Source organism: Phoxinus phoxinus (assembly GCF_949152265.1).
Source record: "Phoxinus phoxinus genome assembly, chromosome: 23".
In the NCBI taxonomy this organism is placed as follows: Eukaryota; Metazoa; Chordata; class Actinopteri; order Cypriniformes; family Leuciscidae; genus Phoxinus; species Phoxinus phoxinus.
Window position 1 is genome coordinate 3,614,221 of NC_136898.1, and position 19,385 is coordinate 3,633,605.

Genomic DNA, 19,385 nt, shown 5'->3' on the forward strand with positions numbered 1-19,385 from the left:
TATTAGGCTTTTTAAATTAGTCTAAAGTCGAAGTAAAAGTAAAAATAGCTTATATAATAGTCTTAATAAAAGAGAAGAAAAGAGCTTATGTGTTTTAAACTGCAGCTTTCTGTGAGATATTAGCGGCTTATTAAAGACATAGAACAATAAATTACAGGATTTACTGCTGCACTTAAATGAAAACTAAACTCCTGAAAATTTGCAGTGTGTACGTGAGCACTTGTCTTCTTAGCAGCATGAAAAATAAAGTTTTATACTGTGAATAGATTATATTCAGAAAGCTATAGATATATATATATATATATAATCTGAAACTGACAATCATTTCATTATGAACCCACCGGTTCTGCATTCTCACGAAAACTCTTTAGAATCAAAGAATCTGACTACATTGCAGTGAACCTCTTATCTGAATCTAGTTTAATAGCTATAGAGACAGAGCGTATTTAGGCCACGCCCACACCGGGAGACGGGACGGGACAATCCAACCGTCTCCATTGACTTTGCATTGCGAGAGGCTGCCTCCTTGTCATTTCTTGCTTCTAAGTTCTAACTAAAGACAGAAAAATGCCTAAAAGCTGCTGTGTGACAATGTGTACAGCAAACAAGCTAAGAAACCCAGAAATAAGTTTTTATAAGCTGTCGACCCCAAAAAACGAGTGTTTAAGGACTTAAAAGTGGATACAGGCAGTTGAGACAGAGCATAACGTGTCTCATTACTCTGAGAAGTAACGTACGCCCGCCGGAGGAGAACGTAATCGGAACGTAATTTCTTACAGAAGTATAATATATAAAACTGACATTTGGATATTTGACTCACTGCACACGTAACTGTGTTTTTAGTGCATACTGAGTGTCAGGATCCCACAATTTACCCATTCGTTCCAGCCTGTATCCACTTTTAAGTCATTAAACGCTCGTTTTTTGGGGTCGACAGCTTATAAAAACGTATTTCTGTTTTTTTTTTAGCTTGTTTGCTGTACATCTTGTCGCACAGCAGCTTTTAGGCATTTTTCTGTCTTTTGTTAGAAGCAAGAAATGACAAGGAGGCAGCCTCTCGCAATTCAAAGTCAATGAAGACGGTTGGATTGTTTTCCCCCCCGGTGTGGGCGTGGTCTTTAGATTATTAGATTATTCCGACTTGTCTGTGATTGGCTACAATGCTCAATGCTGCAAAAGCACATTGTAAGTAGTAACTTTTGATGCAAAGGGAGAAAATATAAATATAATGCTGTCATTTTAAATTATTTAATACTATTTCACAATATTACGGTTTTAACTGTATTTTGATCAAATAAATGCAGCCTTGGTGAGCAGAAGAGACTTCTTTCAAAAACATTTAAAAAAAATCGTAATGATTGTAAACGTTTGACCAGAAGTGTATGACCACCCATGTTTGCATATCAAGACTTTGTCAGGATGGGTCAAGTTGCCTGAATACTGAATATGTGAACTTCACCACTATGTAGATCGCAATCATAACGGGTAATGTGCAAACTAAAGTCTTAGACTTTTTGTGACTGTACCTTTAACTATGAATCAGATGATGAAAAATAATAATGAATAATAGTCACAGCAGTTTTAAGACTTTTGATGCAAGAAACCTTTTTTTTAAGTGGAAAAAAAAAAGTTCACATTTTGCAGTTCACATCTGAATCTTACAGTTCATGTATGAACTTGCTCTCATGACACCGTTTCATTAGTATACTTATCCGAGAGGTGATTTAGGTCGCAATAAAGCAGTCAAACTAAGAGCCAAGAGGTTTCATGTGGAGTCATGCGAGTTCCTCCATAATTATACAGAGGCTTAACCCTTTAACTGTCACCAAGAATGTCATTCAAGAATGTTTTGGAAAATAGACCTATGGTTGGTCTTGTTTTAAAGAAGACATTTGCCAGATTATTGTAGAAGTGAAATAAATTATAAAAAAGTGAAACAGAAAAAAAGTACTGAAAATGTACAATGTAAAAATATAATTATTTATATTTGATATAAAATATATATTATTACAAAATATATTTTACTCTAAAACTGCAAGAAAATGAAAGCCGAAAATCTGAATAAGTTGTTTTCCAAATTTTAGGTTGATATCTCAAAAAATTAGCTTTCCGTAAGATTTTATTTGGGTGCAGTAGCAAAACTTTCTCTAGATGGACAGCTTGGCTGACCATATAAGGGCGCCTCCATTTTCATATATGTTTTGAGTGATCTGAACCATGTATTTCCATAATTTTCATACAATTTATGAAGTAGACATCCTATTCAGAAGTAGTATGGGTGGTTTGGCAGTATTTGATTTGAATTCAACCTCTAATAAACGCATAAAAACGTTATAGCTCGTAGTCACGTCACAAATCGAGAATCCATAATATTTTTCTTTATATATAAAACATTTTCAGACCTTTTTCTTATCATGAAATTGAATTGGTGTTATCTTTTGAACTCTTGGCATGAAAACAAACAGGTTTCTATTAATATTTCATGATTTTTCATGTTTATTGCCATTTCAGAATAAAGGCCTAAACACACCTAATGAGTATGAAATATTCTTGTTGCAAATTGATAAATTACGGCTCCTCTGCAAAAATTTTTTTTTTTAAAAACAGCCACCAAATATGAAAACTAGAGATTGTAAGCTTTCAAATGATATATAGTTTGTCAATATTACTTTAGGTTTTTAATTGTGGTTTTAAATATCTAATGACAGTTAAAGGCTTAAACAAACTAGTTTAATTGCTACTCACTCTTCTGAATGACAACCGCCGCTCGTCCCAGTCTCTCCAGCAGACGGGCCAACGCCTCCTGGTGCCAGTACTTGAAAAACAAACGCGACGATCTGAAAGAGCAACACAGGAGAACTGCTGTGACTTGCTCGACATTATCTGAACCATTAAGGTATCAAAATTTGGCTCGTATAATATTAAGCCAAATTAAACTTAATGAAAACATGTTAGAGCCTGACAGGACTATCAAAACAAAAAAAGATTTTAACATTTTCCCAAGGAAATGTGAGTGATTAGGGGGGTTTGTTTAAATCACTAACTGTACGTATGAACAATAATAATAGTGATGCATGTCTTAAATGCCACTAGTAATTGCATTTAGACAGGTTGCATCAGGCTCAAACTTACCCACACTTCCAACCAGAGAGTTCAGTGCTGTTGAGGATCGACATACAACTACAAGCAACAAAAGAAAACGAGAACCATTGTAGATTAAACCAAAAGAATAATATCAGTGCATATCATCATGAAGAGCTCATTTAAAAGGAGCACAAAGTTTTTTGTTATTTTATGTTATGTTTATGCACTGTAATAAAATTAGCATTTTGTTTCATTGTGTATATTTTATGTACGTGTGTGTGTGTGTGTGTGTGTGTGTGTGTGTATATATATATTGTACAAACAAATTCAACTAAAGCTAATTTCTGCTGGTCTTGAACTTTATACTAAGCTAGAATGTTTTTTTTTTGCCATTGTTTACATACTTTTATTTTGTATGCATTTAGTCTGCAAGCAAAAGCAGTTGATAATAGGGAGCTTATTATTCCTCTAATGCGAGTTAACATTACATCACAAATGTACAATAATCTTCTTTAGGTTGAAAATCTGTTGGTTTATTACTTGGTGCACCTTCAACACAATATGATGTATCTGCTGCTCAAACCTGCTCTTGTCCGACGGGAGATCCGGTTTCAGCAGCAGAATGTTGTACCTACGGGACAGAAATCTGAGTTATGCTGCAGCTAATCTGATGATGTAATGAACTGATAAAAGTAATTTTTCCTGCCAGCACACAAACCTCTCTGCAAACTCCCTAAAAGTTGGACGCCATGAGAAACCGTCCCGCCGGATTCGGATGGTTTCCATCAGACCGTTGTACCGCAGCTAGAGAGGAGGAGGCAGACAATAAGAACATAAATATGATGGCTGGGACAATTGAGACTCCGAAAGGTGCCATTATGTCACTTTTAAAGGGATAGTTCACCTAAAAATGAAAAAAGTAGTGAATTCATTATTTCCTTATTCCGTTCCAAACCTAGTGAAATTTAAATTTTTCCATGAACACAAAGGTAGTCTCTTTAAAGGTGCATAGTGCAATATTCTGAGTTTTTGCAGAACGATGCCACCTGTGGCGGCAAGCGAAAATGCAGCCAGAGATGTGCACGCACTAGACAAAAGTTTTCTTTTTTTTATTTTACGTGGAGTTTGCGTTGGTGTTTGAAATGAACTACAAGCAGGTCTCTTACAATCCATCTTCTACGGAGAATGCCGGCGAATACACAAACCTGCCAGACATAGCTATGTGAGCGTGCCGTGAACGCGCATGACGTCACGCCCAGTCTCAAATTCCGGCCCGAATCCCTCTTATTTATTTTACTTTACAGGATTATAGAGACAATCTCAGTGATCAGAGAAGGGCTCATTCAGCCCATCAGGCAATTGTTTAAGCATGTATGGGTTAGAAAACGGGTATTTTGAACATGAAAAGTTGCTTAATGCACCTTTAACGAAAGTTTAATTTTGCATTTAACAAAATTTTATTTTTACCATCAAACTCAAAAAATAACCAAAAAGTATCACAAATGCAGTTTATCCAACTTGTGAGCTATACTGGCAAATGAATATTCTTTCAAAAAATGTATTTTGTATAATTTTCTTTTGTGTTATAGGAAAAAAGGCAACATATAGATTTGGAATGATCGGAAGGAAAGTTAAAACATTTTTATTAAGCTCGCCTCTTTACTTTCATTGTAAATGCAAATCAAGTAAATGTATTCAAATATTACATATAATATTACACATAATATTACATAAACAATGATTTTATTATTAAATATTTATGTTTTTTAAAATGACATTATATGCCAAAGTCTAGATGGACCATAGCTAATTTTATTTTGCAGTCAGGGTGGTCTAGCAACTCTCCGTTGGCTTTCGAGCTGGAAAAAACAAACAGGCCAATCACATTGTGTATAGAGTCGGCGGACGGGCTTAACATAATGACGACAGAGTTGCGACGGTTCCCTGCTTCTTGAAAACAAAGAATGGCTGCTGCTGCTGGCGAACAGCCGTCTTTCGAATCGGCTTTGGCCGCGACTCTGGAGGACTTGGAGTTAAGCTTTTCTTTGAGAAAAGAACAAAGAACGGCACTTAAAGGATTAGTTCACTTTTAAAAAATTTACTCACCCCGATGTCATCCAAGATGTCCATGTCTTTCTTTCTTCAGTCGAAAAGAAATTAAGGTTTTTGATGAAAACATTTCTCCATATAATGTACTTCACTGGCGACCAAACAGTTCAAGGTCCAAATGACAGTCAGTGCCGCTTCAACGGGCTTTAAACAATACCAGACGATGAATAAGGGTCTTATCTAGCGAAACATTCGGCCATTTCTGAAATAAATAAAAAAGTTTACGTTTTATAAGCACAAATGCTCGCCCTGTTCTGTGATGCGCGTTCGTGACGTCACGTAATACGCAATTACGTTGAAAAGGTCACGCTTCTATGAAAAGTAAAACATTTCTATCCTGACGAAAATTTTCTTTTAGGCTTTTTAATATTACAACACCCAGGATACACACACGAAATGGCCATTTTAAACGATAAACTGACACAAAGACATTTGAATATGTGTGTATGGTCCACCTTCCGCACATTTGTAAACACTGACTCGGTACTGCCGCCTACGTCAAGCGTGACCTTTTCAGCGTAATTGCGTATTACGTGACGTCACGAACGCACATCACAGAACAGAGCAAGGCGAGCATTTGTGCTTATAAAACAAACTTTTTTATTTATTTTTGAAATGACGAGCGTTTCGCTAGATCAGACCCTTATTCATCGTCTGGTGTCGTTTAAAGCCCTTTGAAGCGGCGCTGACACTGTCATTTGGACCTTGAACCGTTTGGGGCCCATTGACGTCCATTATATGGAGAAATGTTTTCATCAAAAACCTTAATTTCTTTTCGACTGAAGAAAGAAAGACATGGACATCTTGGATGACATCGGGGTGAGTAAATTATCAGCAAAAGTTTTTTTTAAAGTGAACTAATCCTTTAAGTCATTTTTAAAAAAGGAAGATGTGTTCGTAGTTTTGCCAACCAGATATGGCAAAAGTTTAATCTATCAACTAGCTCCGCCGGCGGGAAAACGCTCTGGTTGGTTGCAGCGCTATCCTATTGCGTGCAGAGGGAATTTGAAAGACAACCGTTTATCCCGCCCCTCGGATTGAGCCCTGCCAATGGTGAGTTCCCAGACCCAACATCTTGATGTGGGTCTTGCTCGCCAGCCTAAAAGATGGCAATATCCAAAATCCTTGTCCTTGTGGGGGCATTTTTTGATCCCCATGAGGAAAACAGTTTATAAATCATACTAAGTGATGTTTTTTGAAAATGTAAAAGAGGTAGGGTTGGTGTAAGGGGAGAGAATATACAGTTTGTACAGTATAAAAATAATTATGTGTATGGAAAGTCCCCATAAAACATGAAAGCACAACGTGTGTGTGTGTGTGTGTGTGTGTGTGTGTGTGTGTGTGTGTGTGTGTGTGTGTGTGTGTGAATACAGGTTTTATATTATATTGATATTTATAGATCAAGCTGATTTTTATTCTTTTAGGTTACAAACTGCACTTCCACACTTCCACAGCAGGTGTCAGTGTTGTACAGGCATGTAGTTTTAAACGGTACTGCACATGTACTGAATGAAACTGCTAGCATTACAGTTTACGGTATGTATATATAGACACAAATTGTCATTTGAACAGGATGGTTCTTTGAGAACAAAACAAAACATTGTTGGTGGTTACGTCTTATTACTACTATAACCAAGTACCCAAAACCTTGCAATGAGTAAGAACCCTAGTAAAGTGGTGGCAAGTTTTACACAGGCAGACACCGCTCATATTTTCAACTTTTAACTAGTATCTACACAGCACAGCGCTTATAGTCAGCGTGTCATTGTCTTGTTCAGTGACTAGCTAGTTAATACAGTGTTCAGTCCATATTGGCCCTTACACACAAACCCAGTGGCTCCTCTATCATTAGAGGGATTTGGATTTCACTGAAATAACAGCACTAAAAAGGCTTCCAGGTTTTAAGTACAGCTCAGAGAACTGGAGGGCAGGAAAAACTGAGCATGCATTTGGCTCCACTGTAGAAAATAAAAGGGGCCACAAACAGGGCCGAACCCAGTGGAGACTTGATGATTGTGAACCTGTGGTAACATACCTGATCCATCACCAGTTTACTGTCTAGTTGATCGGGCTGTTTGCTTCGGTTGGGTTTGATGCACCGAACAAAGTGTGGACTGGCGGCAAACATCTTCTCCATAAGGACAGCCAGGGAATGCTGTACGGAACAAACGCTTTTAGTTTCCATTTCCAAACAATGTAAAGACAGTTAGGCTGTTAAATAAACATAGGCAGGGCCAAGTACATGAGTGAATGTCAGCGACTAATTATGACAATCACAATGCAAAAATCCTAAATGGACCAAAACTTAGGCTTCATGTCAATATGGGGAGAAATAGGAACTTCTTGATAGTGTTTTGAGAGATTCATCCATATAATATTTCTGATATATACAAAAAAAAATAATAATTAGATGTATATTCAAGCACAGACACATGCAAATGCATTTACATATATTTGATTATAGCTGGATACATCCAATAAACCGGTCCGGCACTATGATTATTTGTAAGCATAATTTACCTTGAATTGCGCACCGACAGACTGCTTCCTGGTTGAGTTGAAGTTGTCACCTGCAGCTTGTAACTAAAATTGGTACACACAGGGTCATGTGGTGAAACACTACATGCTGCATTCAGTATCACTCATCTCAAAGGGAAGACTAATTTGTCATTTGTACAGCTATATACTTTCTGAAAATCCAGTCTTTAAAAGGTATTTGGGAAATACCACAACATGTTTTAACAGGCACTCGAAAAGAAAACTGGTGTGTCAAAAATGAAGTCAAAATCTTAGTTATACCTTGGCTTTCCTTGGCATTAGTGTGCCTGTTCGAGAAATTGTAGCTGAAAAAAAGAGAGAGAGAAAAAAAAAAGTTTTTACGGGGTTGTATTCGCTATAACAACCGCCTCGCTCTACATTATCCCTTACACTGAAACTCACAACTAAATGCTTTTGTTTGTTATTTCCGGTTTAAGTATCTAATCATCTGTGAACATCTAAAATATAATAATAGCCATAATAATTAAATAAATACTTCAATGACACACATGCATAGGAAAAAGCGGTTTAAATTATATTAAATGTAGTAAAAATTCAAAACATAATTATAATTTATAAATATATATATTTCAATAATTATTTATAATAATATTTATTATCACTCCAATAAATAAATATACACACAAATAAATACATATATGTATTTATTTGTGTGTGTGTGTGTGTGTGTGTATGCATTTATATATAAATATATGTATAAATTAATCAAATGCATGTAAATGAATCTAAATTCATTTCTATCTATCTATCTATCTATCTATCTATCTATCTATCTATCTATCTATCTATCTATCTATCTATCTATCTATCTATCTATCTATCTATCTATCTATCTATCTATCTATCTATCTATCTGTGTGTGTGTGTGTATTGCCGTTATAATACAGAAGTGCCAATTCAGACCTGCGAACAAAACACTGAGGAGAGGAGTGACGCTGTTGATGAAGAGCTCACGGATGTTGGCTGGTATTGTGTCCCGGTTTTTCTCGAGGAAACCGCTTGCGTTGTATTGCACCTTAACAGACCACAAAAAGACATTTCATGCAGGAATAACGGACACATTATGAAGACAAACAGCCTTATTAATCCATCTGCTCTAGGAAAAATTGCACACAATCATTGAATTATTAACCAGCACTACAATACAGATTACATTCTTTGTTGGCAATGATCAGGTGACTTGTTAGGTAATGATGATGACAGTGGTTTGTAGACTCACCTTCCCAGCGTAGTGCACAATAGTGAACAGAGGCGTGTGGTTTCGCACAACCTCAAAGTTGGGAGCCGCTTTAAATTTGCTGTTCAACTTATCAACAAAATCTCGGTCAGTGGCCTGTGGGTGCAGAAACGTTCACATGCACATAAACATTGTGTAATTAAAGGAGAACTCCAGCGCAAAATGAACCTTTGGTCCAATTACACATTGTTACCTAGTCAACCGTTATCTGAGATTTGTTTTCATGATTATCGAATGTAAATAGTTTTATCTCTAAAAACAGTTTAGCCTATAACGCTAGTATAACGCTAGTATATTGGGCATAGAGTAATGACAAATAAAAATCGCTTGTTAATACCACTAACAAGGCTCAAAATAGCCCCACACTAACACGGCAGCATAATGAGGGTCCCTACATGCAAACCGAAGCATTGAGAACTTTGACAGTGTCCAGACAGTTTAATAAGAAGATATTTTATACATACAGTCAACTTCACGGATACAAGCAGAAGCCATCTTTGAAAAACAGACTCGATCAGTCGATCAACGAAACGCCGATCCAAATGCGCTGAACTGTGTAGAATCTCATATGGTCCAGCGCATTTAGATCGGCGATTCGTTGATCGACTGATCGAGTCTGTTTTTCAAAGATGGCTTCTGCTTGTATCCGTGAAGTTGACTGTATGTATAAAATATCTTCTTATTAAACTGTCTGGACACTGTCAAAGTTCTCAATGCTTCGGTTTGCATGTAGGGACCCTCATTATGCTGCCGTGTTAGTGTGGGGCTATTTTGAGCCTTGTTAGTGGTATTAACAAGCGATTTTTATTTGTCATTACTCTATGCCCCATATACTAGCGTTATACTAGCGTTATAGGCTGAACTGTTTTTAGAGATAAAACTATTTATATTCGATAATCATGAAAACAAATCTCAGATAACGGTTGACTAGGTAACAATGTGTAATTAGACCAAAGGTTCATTTTGCGCTGGAGTTCTCCTTTAACTGCTATGCTTGAAATTCACAAGTGTCTCTCACAATAAATGCAGTCACATGACTGTAATGTACGTATATGGAATAGAGGGAATGTTATCCGAGTAAAATGTCTCCACCGTTCAAATATATTACATGGGGATGGAATGAAAATTTGCATAAAATGGGTGGGGTTTAAAAAAATGATGCATGTATACTAATAATTTAAAAAAAAAACTATTTTTATTTATTTATTCATATATAATTTCAAAGAGATTGCAATACTTAAATTAACCAATTTCATTTACTACACATTTAGTTATACAAGTATGTCCAAAGCAGATGCTTTGGATAAAAGCATTGGATACAAATATTTTTAATGTGGTTCAATGGAGGATTTGGCCACATGTTTTCTCTTTGCATCTCAGGTTTCAGTTGGCAACACATACCTGAGGAAAGGCACTTTGCTCATCCAGTAGAGAGAGAATCCCAATGGGTTTCGTGAGGAACAGGTCCTAAAGCGGGAATAAACCTGGCGTGAGTGAATGAGTTTTCCATGCTGACAAGCTAAATAGGCTTTCCTAGCTGACGGCGTTTTAGAATAATGTTACACTACAGGATACGCGGTGTTTGAGAGTTGTAGGCTGAATGCTACATGAATGTGACATTAGGGGTGTAACAATATATCGTGCCACAATATATCGCAATACAAAAATGCAACAATACGTATCGTGGATAGTGACAATATGTATCGTGGATAGTTCACCCAAAATAGAAATTACTGTATAAGAAAAAAATCATGTTTTTAGAGTTTTAGTGTCAGTACTACATTAAACTACTATATAATGTTGATTATAATGTATAATAATGCAATGGTCAGCTTCAGAATCATGAATATTTTTATTCTGGTGTCACCATTGTCTTTGAATTACAAGCACCAAGTCAAAACCTGTTCATTTAAACCCACAATGTAATATCAAAGTTAGCATTTTAATCAACAGTACATTTTTTGTTAACCTTTTATCATATGTCTTGGGAGTATCGCAATAATATCGTATCGTGAGTTCAGTATCGTGATATATATCGAATCGTGAAATGAAGGTATCGTTACACCCCTATGTGACATACATGCAAGTCTGCAGCTTTCAAAACAGGCGGCTGCTGAGTTCCCATAATTACAGGGCAGAGTTCATATTTACAGAGCAGATCGGCCCTGGAATCTCACGAGGTGAAAACAAGCTTCAAGCTAAGACCACAGTTTCCTTTAGTTTAGTTCCCAATTCAGCATGCTGAAGGATTTGGGTCAGAATGCATGCAGAAATTTGAGAGAGATTCTCAAAGCTACGTGTCCTGCTCTGTCAGCACTTCCTGTGTTTGGGATTTACCACACGGCCGTCAGCCAAACGCAGAGCTTGGGTGTATTTTTGGAGTCAGAGAGAAGGAAAAAATGGGGGGAAAAGCTGGAGAGAGAGCAGGACAATCACAGAGGGTGAAGGATTTGGACGTAGACGTACCAGTATGGGCTTGTTGTCCTTGTAGGTTATGGTCTCCCACGTGATGCCTTCCTCTTTATATTCTTTCTGTTCCATCAGAAAAATGTGCTAGAAGGGAAATGACATGGAAAATGATGAAAACACTGATGAAAATGTGATCATCAGATTCATGGAGTGGCAAATCAAGTCCTGTTGAAAGAATCGGCAGTGACCATGATCGAATGTGGCATTTAAATGGTTCGTAACATCTGCTGCCTTGAGTTTTCCACACTACAGGCAGATATATCTTCAAGATATTATGTGACACACTACATGAGTGTAAAGTTAAAATAACCACGTTTTAATGACAAAGAAATTCCAAGATGAGACTTCAAATTAAACTTGAGTTGTAAACATGTCATCATGTGCACTTGCCAAACCATGTATCATGAAATAGGCTTCCCTATATAAATATCAAGCTCATAATAAAGCACTATGAAGGACTTGCATGGTTGAAGAAGTACTGGAGCTGTTCGTTAGCCAGATTGATGCAGATCTGCTCAAACCGGTTCACAGAGAAGTTCTCGAAACCAAAGATGTCAAGGATTCCTATAAATGAAGAAAGAGCAAACCTCAACGTCACATATCTTAGCTAAGAAATTCTTGTGCTCTAAATTGACAAAAAAATAATAATAATTATTCAGGTGCGTAGAGCTCAGGGAATATGGAAAACGAGCAAGGCGGAGGCTGGCCGCACACTGGATTCAGTGCAGACCAGTGATGTGCGGGTTGATCCAAAATGAGCGGGTGCCTGCAGTCACCCGCGGTTACGAGTCATCCAAAAATATTTTGAATAATATTCGGGTCGCGGTTGGTCGGGTCGTTTGAAATAAAGATGCCAATTAAAACTTTGTAATTTATATAGTACTAGACACAATTTTCTATGAAATACATAGGCCTACATTGTCTGAAAAACTGGCGCGAGGATGACGCACGAGCTCAGTCTGCAGGCAGAGATGCAAGTGGGAAATCCTTATTTACCTTTTGAATGTTGAGCGCGTTATTAACTTTTGAACAAAATGCCCGATTTCCCAACACGTTGAACTGAGCAATGCCATTGTGCCATTTTAATAGGCTACTTTTAAACGCATATAGCTCAGTAATGTCAGTTTTATGTATTTGCTGAGAGGGGGCGGGGGGGATTTTTGTTGGGAAAGTCGGGGGAGAGACGCACACTTCGATTAGACTGGATAAACACATGCAGCATCTTAATTGTTAAGAAAATAAAACAAAATAAATTAATAAATCAAGCCTTTATTACATAACACTAGGCGATATCATACAGCATTCAGAAAAATACGGCCACACACACCCGCTAGAGGATGGATACCCGACCCGAGCCCGACGGGACCCGCCGGTACCCGACGGGCCGGGCCGGGTTCGGACAGATATTTAGAAATGATGTTCGGGTTCGGGTCGGGCTCGGTCACATCAGCGCGATAAGGCATTGAACATTTTAAATTTAAAACAGCTTATTATGTAGGTAGCCGATGTGCCTGATGCTTTCACTTGATGCAAACGTTCGTTTTTGTGATTAAAATACATGTAAAATATTACCATAACATCCGTCTTCCTGTGTGTGCGGAGCGGACATTTGTTTATGTAGCCGTGACAACGAAACGCGTGCATAATGTGCGCGCGCCAGGTGTTAAGAGCGCTTGTTGCTCCGCGCGCTGATGCGCTTGTCCTGTTGACATTTCCGATTGCCTTCCTACAATTGCTTAATAAAAGCGGGCTTTCCACACAAACAAACGTACAATTGTCATTAGTATGAGAAAAAAATGGGATTTTAACTGTCGGGCTCGGGTCGGGCTCGAACATAAATATCTTTATGCCTGTCGGGCTCGGGTCGGGTTCGGTTACTGCTCTGTCGGACGCGGGCCGGGCTCGGACTGAAAAATTCGGCCCGATCCGCACTCTAACACCCGCAGCCCAAGTTCCTACATCTATGGCCCAATGACGCTACGATGAGCATTTACTACTTTTAAAAAATGCGGGTCAGGACGCGGGTCGGGTCCAATATTTTCTTTCTTTTTTTTTGCGGTCCGAGTTGCAGGCGGGTTAGTTGAAAAACGTCGGTCGGGTGCGGGTTGTTTATACATTAACCCGCGCATCACTGGTGCAGACAACAGAAGAATATCAAAAAATATATTATAAACACAATTTTCTCAGTCACAGCATGACCTGGTATATTTACCTATTTCATGAAGCTCCACATCAAAATCTACTTTAGGAGCAAGCTGCTCGTTGATCTTACTGACGATCCATCCGAAGACGCGACCGTAGGCCACTTTAGCGATGGAATCTCTGGCATCTGAAACGATCATTTAAAACAGATGCTGATCAATATGAAAAGTGTCAAACGCAGCAGTGACGTCACACTGATGAAGCGGTACCTTCAGCCTGCTGCTGACTGTGGAGTCGCTGGATGGCCTCTCCTCGCGTCACTGACGTGGTGCAGATCAGACTCTTCAGTAAATCCTCTTCCTGAACGCCAAACTGACCCTGGACACAGAAACAAACACGCAAAATGCTTCTTTTATTGTGGTTTTCCAAAGGTTTTAGCCAAGGAGGATGCGTTTCTCCTAGGGCTGCGTGATTAATAAAAATAAAACCGAAATCACAAATGGGCGCAAATGCATTTACCATCGCGCAGGACGTGAAAATGATAACTGTGTCAGAACAAAACTAGCAAAAAACACTTGCGTTGCGCTTGGTGCTGCATTGCGCCGGGTGTAAGATAGGGCCCTTAGTCTCATTATTTGACACATTAAGTATCCTTACCCCTTTTAAAGAAGGGTGTGTTAGAACTAAACTGATGGTTTGCTCAAGGCTGTTGATCTGCTGAATTTCAAACTTCTTACTTTCCTGTATCCTGCTTCAGCTCTCTTTCCTTTTGTAAACTGTGTGCATGCATGTATGTGTAAGTTAGAGTAGTTTAAGTGTTTAGTCTAGTTAATAAAGTCTTGTTCATGCCACACGTAAAGTTGTCTATGTCTCAAGCTCATATACTGGAGTCACTAGTCATGTATATTTTGACTACAGGCTCTGAATAGCACTGTACAGTAAGAAAGACATTTCCCATACCCCGGAAATGTACATTTCTTAGAATTAATAAACAATTAACACTGAGTGTTCATGGCACAAACAGGTTTATTGATTGTAATACTAACTTTACTACATTAAGTTAGTAAATTATATTAACTAATCCAAATATTCAAATAACCAATTATAACAAGTTATGATTGATTATTAATATTTCTCTAGAGGTAATTTGCTACACTGTCATATTCTCTTGCATTCGAATGCTTGTTTTTGTGAAAGCTTGTCCGCTTCTGGGAGGGAATTATACCAAATAATTTTGATGACAAACTTTGGCTCAGGCATTTTAAAATAATTAAAACAAAATTTTAGATGTTGTGCAATGAAACAGATCCGCTGGTTAGTGGTTAGTCCAGTTATGCAATCACATCCTCTGTTGAGGCAGTCGCGTTAGCTTTTATTTTGCGCATCGAGGGATTTATTTGATAAATGTGTTTCCATTGAGTTTATCCGCATGTCTTATCGGATACAAATAGTTTATCTGACTTAATTCAGTGCATAAGTTTATGATGCAAATTTTTTGAATTTATGTACATCTTGGCATTTCTATCCAACGTTTTTATGCAATATCCTAAAATTTGAATAAATATAGATGGATGAAACATGGCTAGTGTCTCAGAGCGGTTCGGTTCACAGTAAACGCAGCTCCTCATTTAAAAAAAAACATGCACCAACCATCTTTCCGTTCCGTTCCGTAATAATACTACGTTTTAATTATATAGCGCCTTTCCATTGCAATTACATTTGTTTTCCTCAATTGTGCAGCCCTGGTTTCTCCCAAAAAGTGCATACGCACCTGAGGTTAGATTCGTGATTCTTGGAATGTTATTTTAGAAAAAAAAACAAAGAATGCTGAACATGTGCTGTCAGCTAAATCACATTGTGCAATGCAAACTGACCAAATTAATTGTGCTACCAAAAAAACAGACCCTGCCATTTTGAAAGAACAATGACTAGTCAAATGTGACCAAGACGTAAATGTCATACAGGAAAGGTTACGTTAATTTGTGCATTTAGATGCTGGGGGCCATTGTGGACACATGGACCGGATTGGGCAAATTAGATTTGATGTGCCTTTTGTTGTACCAATGTATATAAGTTAAAGTACGCCACAGTAGATTTGATAAATGGAAATTATCCTGTGTCAGGGAAATGCAGCGTGCTACTATTAACTTCCCCAATACGTGTAGGACGCCCTAATGGAGTCTAAACTTAGCCACTTCTGGCCTTTCTGCGCTGTGTGTCTTATCGTAAAAGGCCAGATGTAGGCGGACCCACGCCTCCTTCAGCTTGCCCTTAAAAGAGTTTCTTTGTGTGCACACAGGCCGTAATTCACCTGGTTAAACAGTAGGGTGGCCGAGGTGACGCTGGGACTGTAGGCTAACATTCATCTCCTGAGATAACCTCGGCTTTTTTTAATTCAAGCGTCACTATTACTGTTGCTCATGGTTTGGGGTCAGTGACGTGAACAAATCTATAGCACTAAATATTAAAGCTCTGCATGTGCGTCATCCTTAAATGATTTCTTAAATCATGCATGTTGTTGAGGAGAGTGTGCTGTTACTTTACTGTGTGATCAGACACACCCTTTTCACCTGCCGGACCAGAAAATCACATCTAGGGGTGAGAAAATCATGCAGTTTGTTTTTTCCCTGTAAACAACCAACCAGAACACACTAGCAACAACATGCTTAAATCACTCAGAACACCTTAGTAATGCCACAGCAACGACATAGCAATGTTTCCATTTGTTCTGCATGTGCTGTTGCACAGTGTAAAAAAAAGAAAGAAGAAGTAGTAAAGAATTGCAGATCATTGTTCTTTTGAGAAAAAAGCTCCAGCATTGACGAATCTATGCACCCGGGTCAGTAAAGCACAGTTATTTTATCTTTATTTTCCCCAGGTTTTTTGGAAACAAATTTATATATATATATATATATATAAAATTGCTCACGGTTCGGTTTGTATCACAGTTTTAGGATCACGGGTTCGGTACGGTCCGTGTGCTATGTTCAGGGAAAAAAGGATTACTGTCAAATAAAATAAAGAAAATAAGAAAAATCCAACTACAAGCAACAGCACAAATAAATACAATAGAACAAAGATACTAATAAAATAAATAGTGCTTTTCAGGTTTTTCAATCCTTATTAAAGTTACAAAAGATATTAAATCCAGAGCTGCGAGTGATTTCCTTGTCTTTTGTTGTTTGATAAACATTAAAAACACAGACAGCAGGAATCTTAGGCTGCTGTCTCTTTAAGACGTTGGGCCCTATTTTAACGATCTGAAACGCAAGTAACGCAAGTAACTTTGAGGGCGGATCCCGGACGCAAATCTAAAATGTGTTGGTCTGAAGTCGCTTCATTATTCATAGGTGTGGTTAGGGCGTAACGTGAAATAAACCAATCAGAGCGTCCTCTCACATTCCCCTTAAGAGCCGGCGCGCTTTTTCCATGGCGGATTGCCATTATAACGGCGGGTTTGCCAGCGCATGCCAGGAGCGGTTCACAGCCGAGGAGACCGACGTTCTCGTCAGGGCCGTAAAACACAGAGAAGTGACATTGTATGAGGATCGGAGAAACCCACCCAAATTAGCTTCGGTTCAACAGGCGTATAATAATTTGGGTAAATGTGTAATCTAGATTTATGCCTATTTTTTTTTTCTTCACATCTTCATGGTAACAACAATGATTTCCCTCGTATGTTAATATGTTTCCTTGTAATAATGTATGATTTGCAAAAATGAAAACAGCTGCGTCTGTTTAGATTGTCTTTACACTAGGTTTTTCCTGGTCAGTGGCGGAATTGTTTTCTGAAACTGCAGAATAGCACCAGGGAACGTTTGCACCGGAACACGATATAAAAAGGATACGCGATATAAAAACTAAATGTTGTGATATTTTTTAGGTTTTTTTCGTTTTTTTTTTTTAGGTTTGCTTTGCTTCGTACGGCGGCAAATTTGTCCAAAATGTTTATTATAATAATAATATTTATTAAGTAAAAATATTGAAACAAAAAATAAATATTACTACTATTATTATTAATGTAATATTTCACTGTAAAATCAATATGTATGGCTGTCCTAAATTCTTAATTTTCAAAACATTTTCATTTCAAAACGAAACATTTTCATTTAATTTTCTCTGCTTTGAGACACTGAAAACACCCAATCATGAGCTGCTTGTGTGTAAACGAACACAGTGCTGCGCTTCACACATACAGGTGAAACTCAACAAAATTAGAATATCGTGCAAGTTCATTTATTTCAGTAATTCAACTTAAAGGTTAAACTAATATATTATATAGACTCATTACATGCAAAGTGTGATATTTCAAGCCTTTATTTGTTATAATTTTGATGATTATGACTCACAGCTTATGAATACTTATAAGCTAATATCACAATATTCGAATTTTTTGAGTTTCACCTGTATATATTATAATCAAATCACAGCCTTTGTCTCACTAAGCCATATTGCGATTTCCACGACTTTTCCAGACCATAATTTGCTTTTGGGAAATGCAGCCAAGGTTCATCAACTATATTCCTTGGTCTATTTCATGCACCAGTACAAGCATTGCTCAGGTCTACTGTGGTTTTCAGAGTTTGAGATTCAAACTTTTCTTTCCACCTGTCTTTACACTTAGACTAAAAACAGCACTGTTGTTAAAAAAGCAGTTTATAGTGGTTGAGAGCAGTCACATCTACCGCCGAGTGTCATGATGACCTGTCAATTGTGACCAATTCTGTGTTGCCACACATCTACGAGAAGTGCGAACAGGAAACTCACAGCAGTTGCTTTTAACCAGCCGCGTGACGTCTCTGACACCTTCAGAACGTCGTTGTCTGTTGTTTCAAAGGTGATGTTCCCCAGTGACAGAATGCCAGCTAGAATAGTCATCATGTCCACCTTTTCCTATAACGAGATGATGTGAATGTGAAACGTAAATACATTAGAAATGGTGTGAAACAAAAAGAAACATCTTTTTGTAGTTCACCTCAATGGTACTGTGGTGTAAAAATTATTTTTGAATGTTCAAATATGCAATGTAGCATCTTATTTAATCAGTAAATGTTATTTAAAGTTGTAACATTTATTCAAACCACAGGACAGTGCTGTCATTGCTTGACATCTACAGTGAGTTTAGTTCTTACCTGCTCTTCAAATCCCACCATGTCCATGGCGTTACACACCTCCGCATATTTCACACGCCAGGTCTGCACTACGTCTTCAAGCCCAAACCTGCCATTCAAATAACTGACAAGAACACAAATATGTAAGCCTAGAAGCCTACTGCTGTTTTTTTTGTGTAGTGGGTCAATTTAAAATGACATTTTTTTTATTACTTTTTATCGTTTCGGGCAAAAATGTGCATGCAAAGATGTGTGTTGTAAAGACTGTACAAACTTTAAAAACTAGGAATTGTGTTGGGGGTAAAATTGACCTCCTTTGGTTTCCATGTAATTTGCCAAAAAGCAGCAGAAAACCTTTACTGTAGGTTGTAAAAGGCTAAATATGAAATGCATGAAAACTTTATTCAAAACTGAAGACTTGTCTTCTGAACCATTAAAGGAGAATTTCCTGTTTTCATCTATTTGAGTTTCACAGTTGAACAAATATCGGGGGAAGGATGTTTTTGGTTGTTCGCTTTTTTATATAACAATATCTAATTTGTTGCCGCACTAAAAAAAGAAGTGTGATAAATCTAGTGTATTTCACAAGGGTTTGAGAACCAGACATAACAAAAAGGCATGTCACAAGGTATGCGAGTTTCACTGCTAGAAGCCGCTTATTCAAAAAAGTAACA

The 19,385-nt window shown here is 37.7% G+C and overlaps 1 protein-coding gene across 1 annotated transcript in view; it reads right to left on the minus strand.

Annotated features, from left to right (window-relative positions):
• Positions 1-19,385, minus strand: part of LOC306991371 (myosin-IIIb) — a 44,444-nt gene that overhangs the window by 11,393 nt on the left and 13,666 nt on the right. The window contains exons 7-22 of the mRNA XM_079599125.1: positions 18,733-18,835; positions 18,368-18,493; positions 13,870-13,978; positions 13,671-13,787; positions 11,922-12,022; positions 11,456-11,542; positions 10,391-10,456; positions 8,972-9,085; positions 8,656-8,767; positions 7,993-8,036; positions 7,714-7,776; positions 7,229-7,348; positions 3,803-3,888; positions 3,668-3,715; positions 3,133-3,180; positions 2,746-2,837 (exon numbers count right to left, since the gene is read on the minus strand). Of these exons, the coding sequence (XP_079455251.1) occupies positions 2,746-2,837; positions 3,133-3,180; positions 3,668-3,715; positions 3,803-3,888; positions 7,229-7,348; positions 7,714-7,776; positions 7,993-8,036; positions 8,656-8,767; positions 8,972-9,085; positions 10,391-10,456; positions 11,456-11,542; positions 11,922-12,022; positions 13,671-13,787; positions 13,870-13,978; positions 18,368-18,493; positions 18,733-18,835 (1,436 nt within the window). The remainder of the gene's footprint in view (positions 1-2,745; positions 2,838-3,132; positions 3,181-3,667; positions 3,716-3,802; positions 3,889-7,228; positions 7,349-7,713; positions 7,777-7,992; positions 8,037-8,655; positions 8,768-8,971; positions 9,086-10,390; positions 10,457-11,455; positions 11,543-11,921; positions 12,023-13,670; positions 13,788-13,869; positions 13,979-18,367; positions 18,494-18,732; positions 18,836-19,385) is intronic.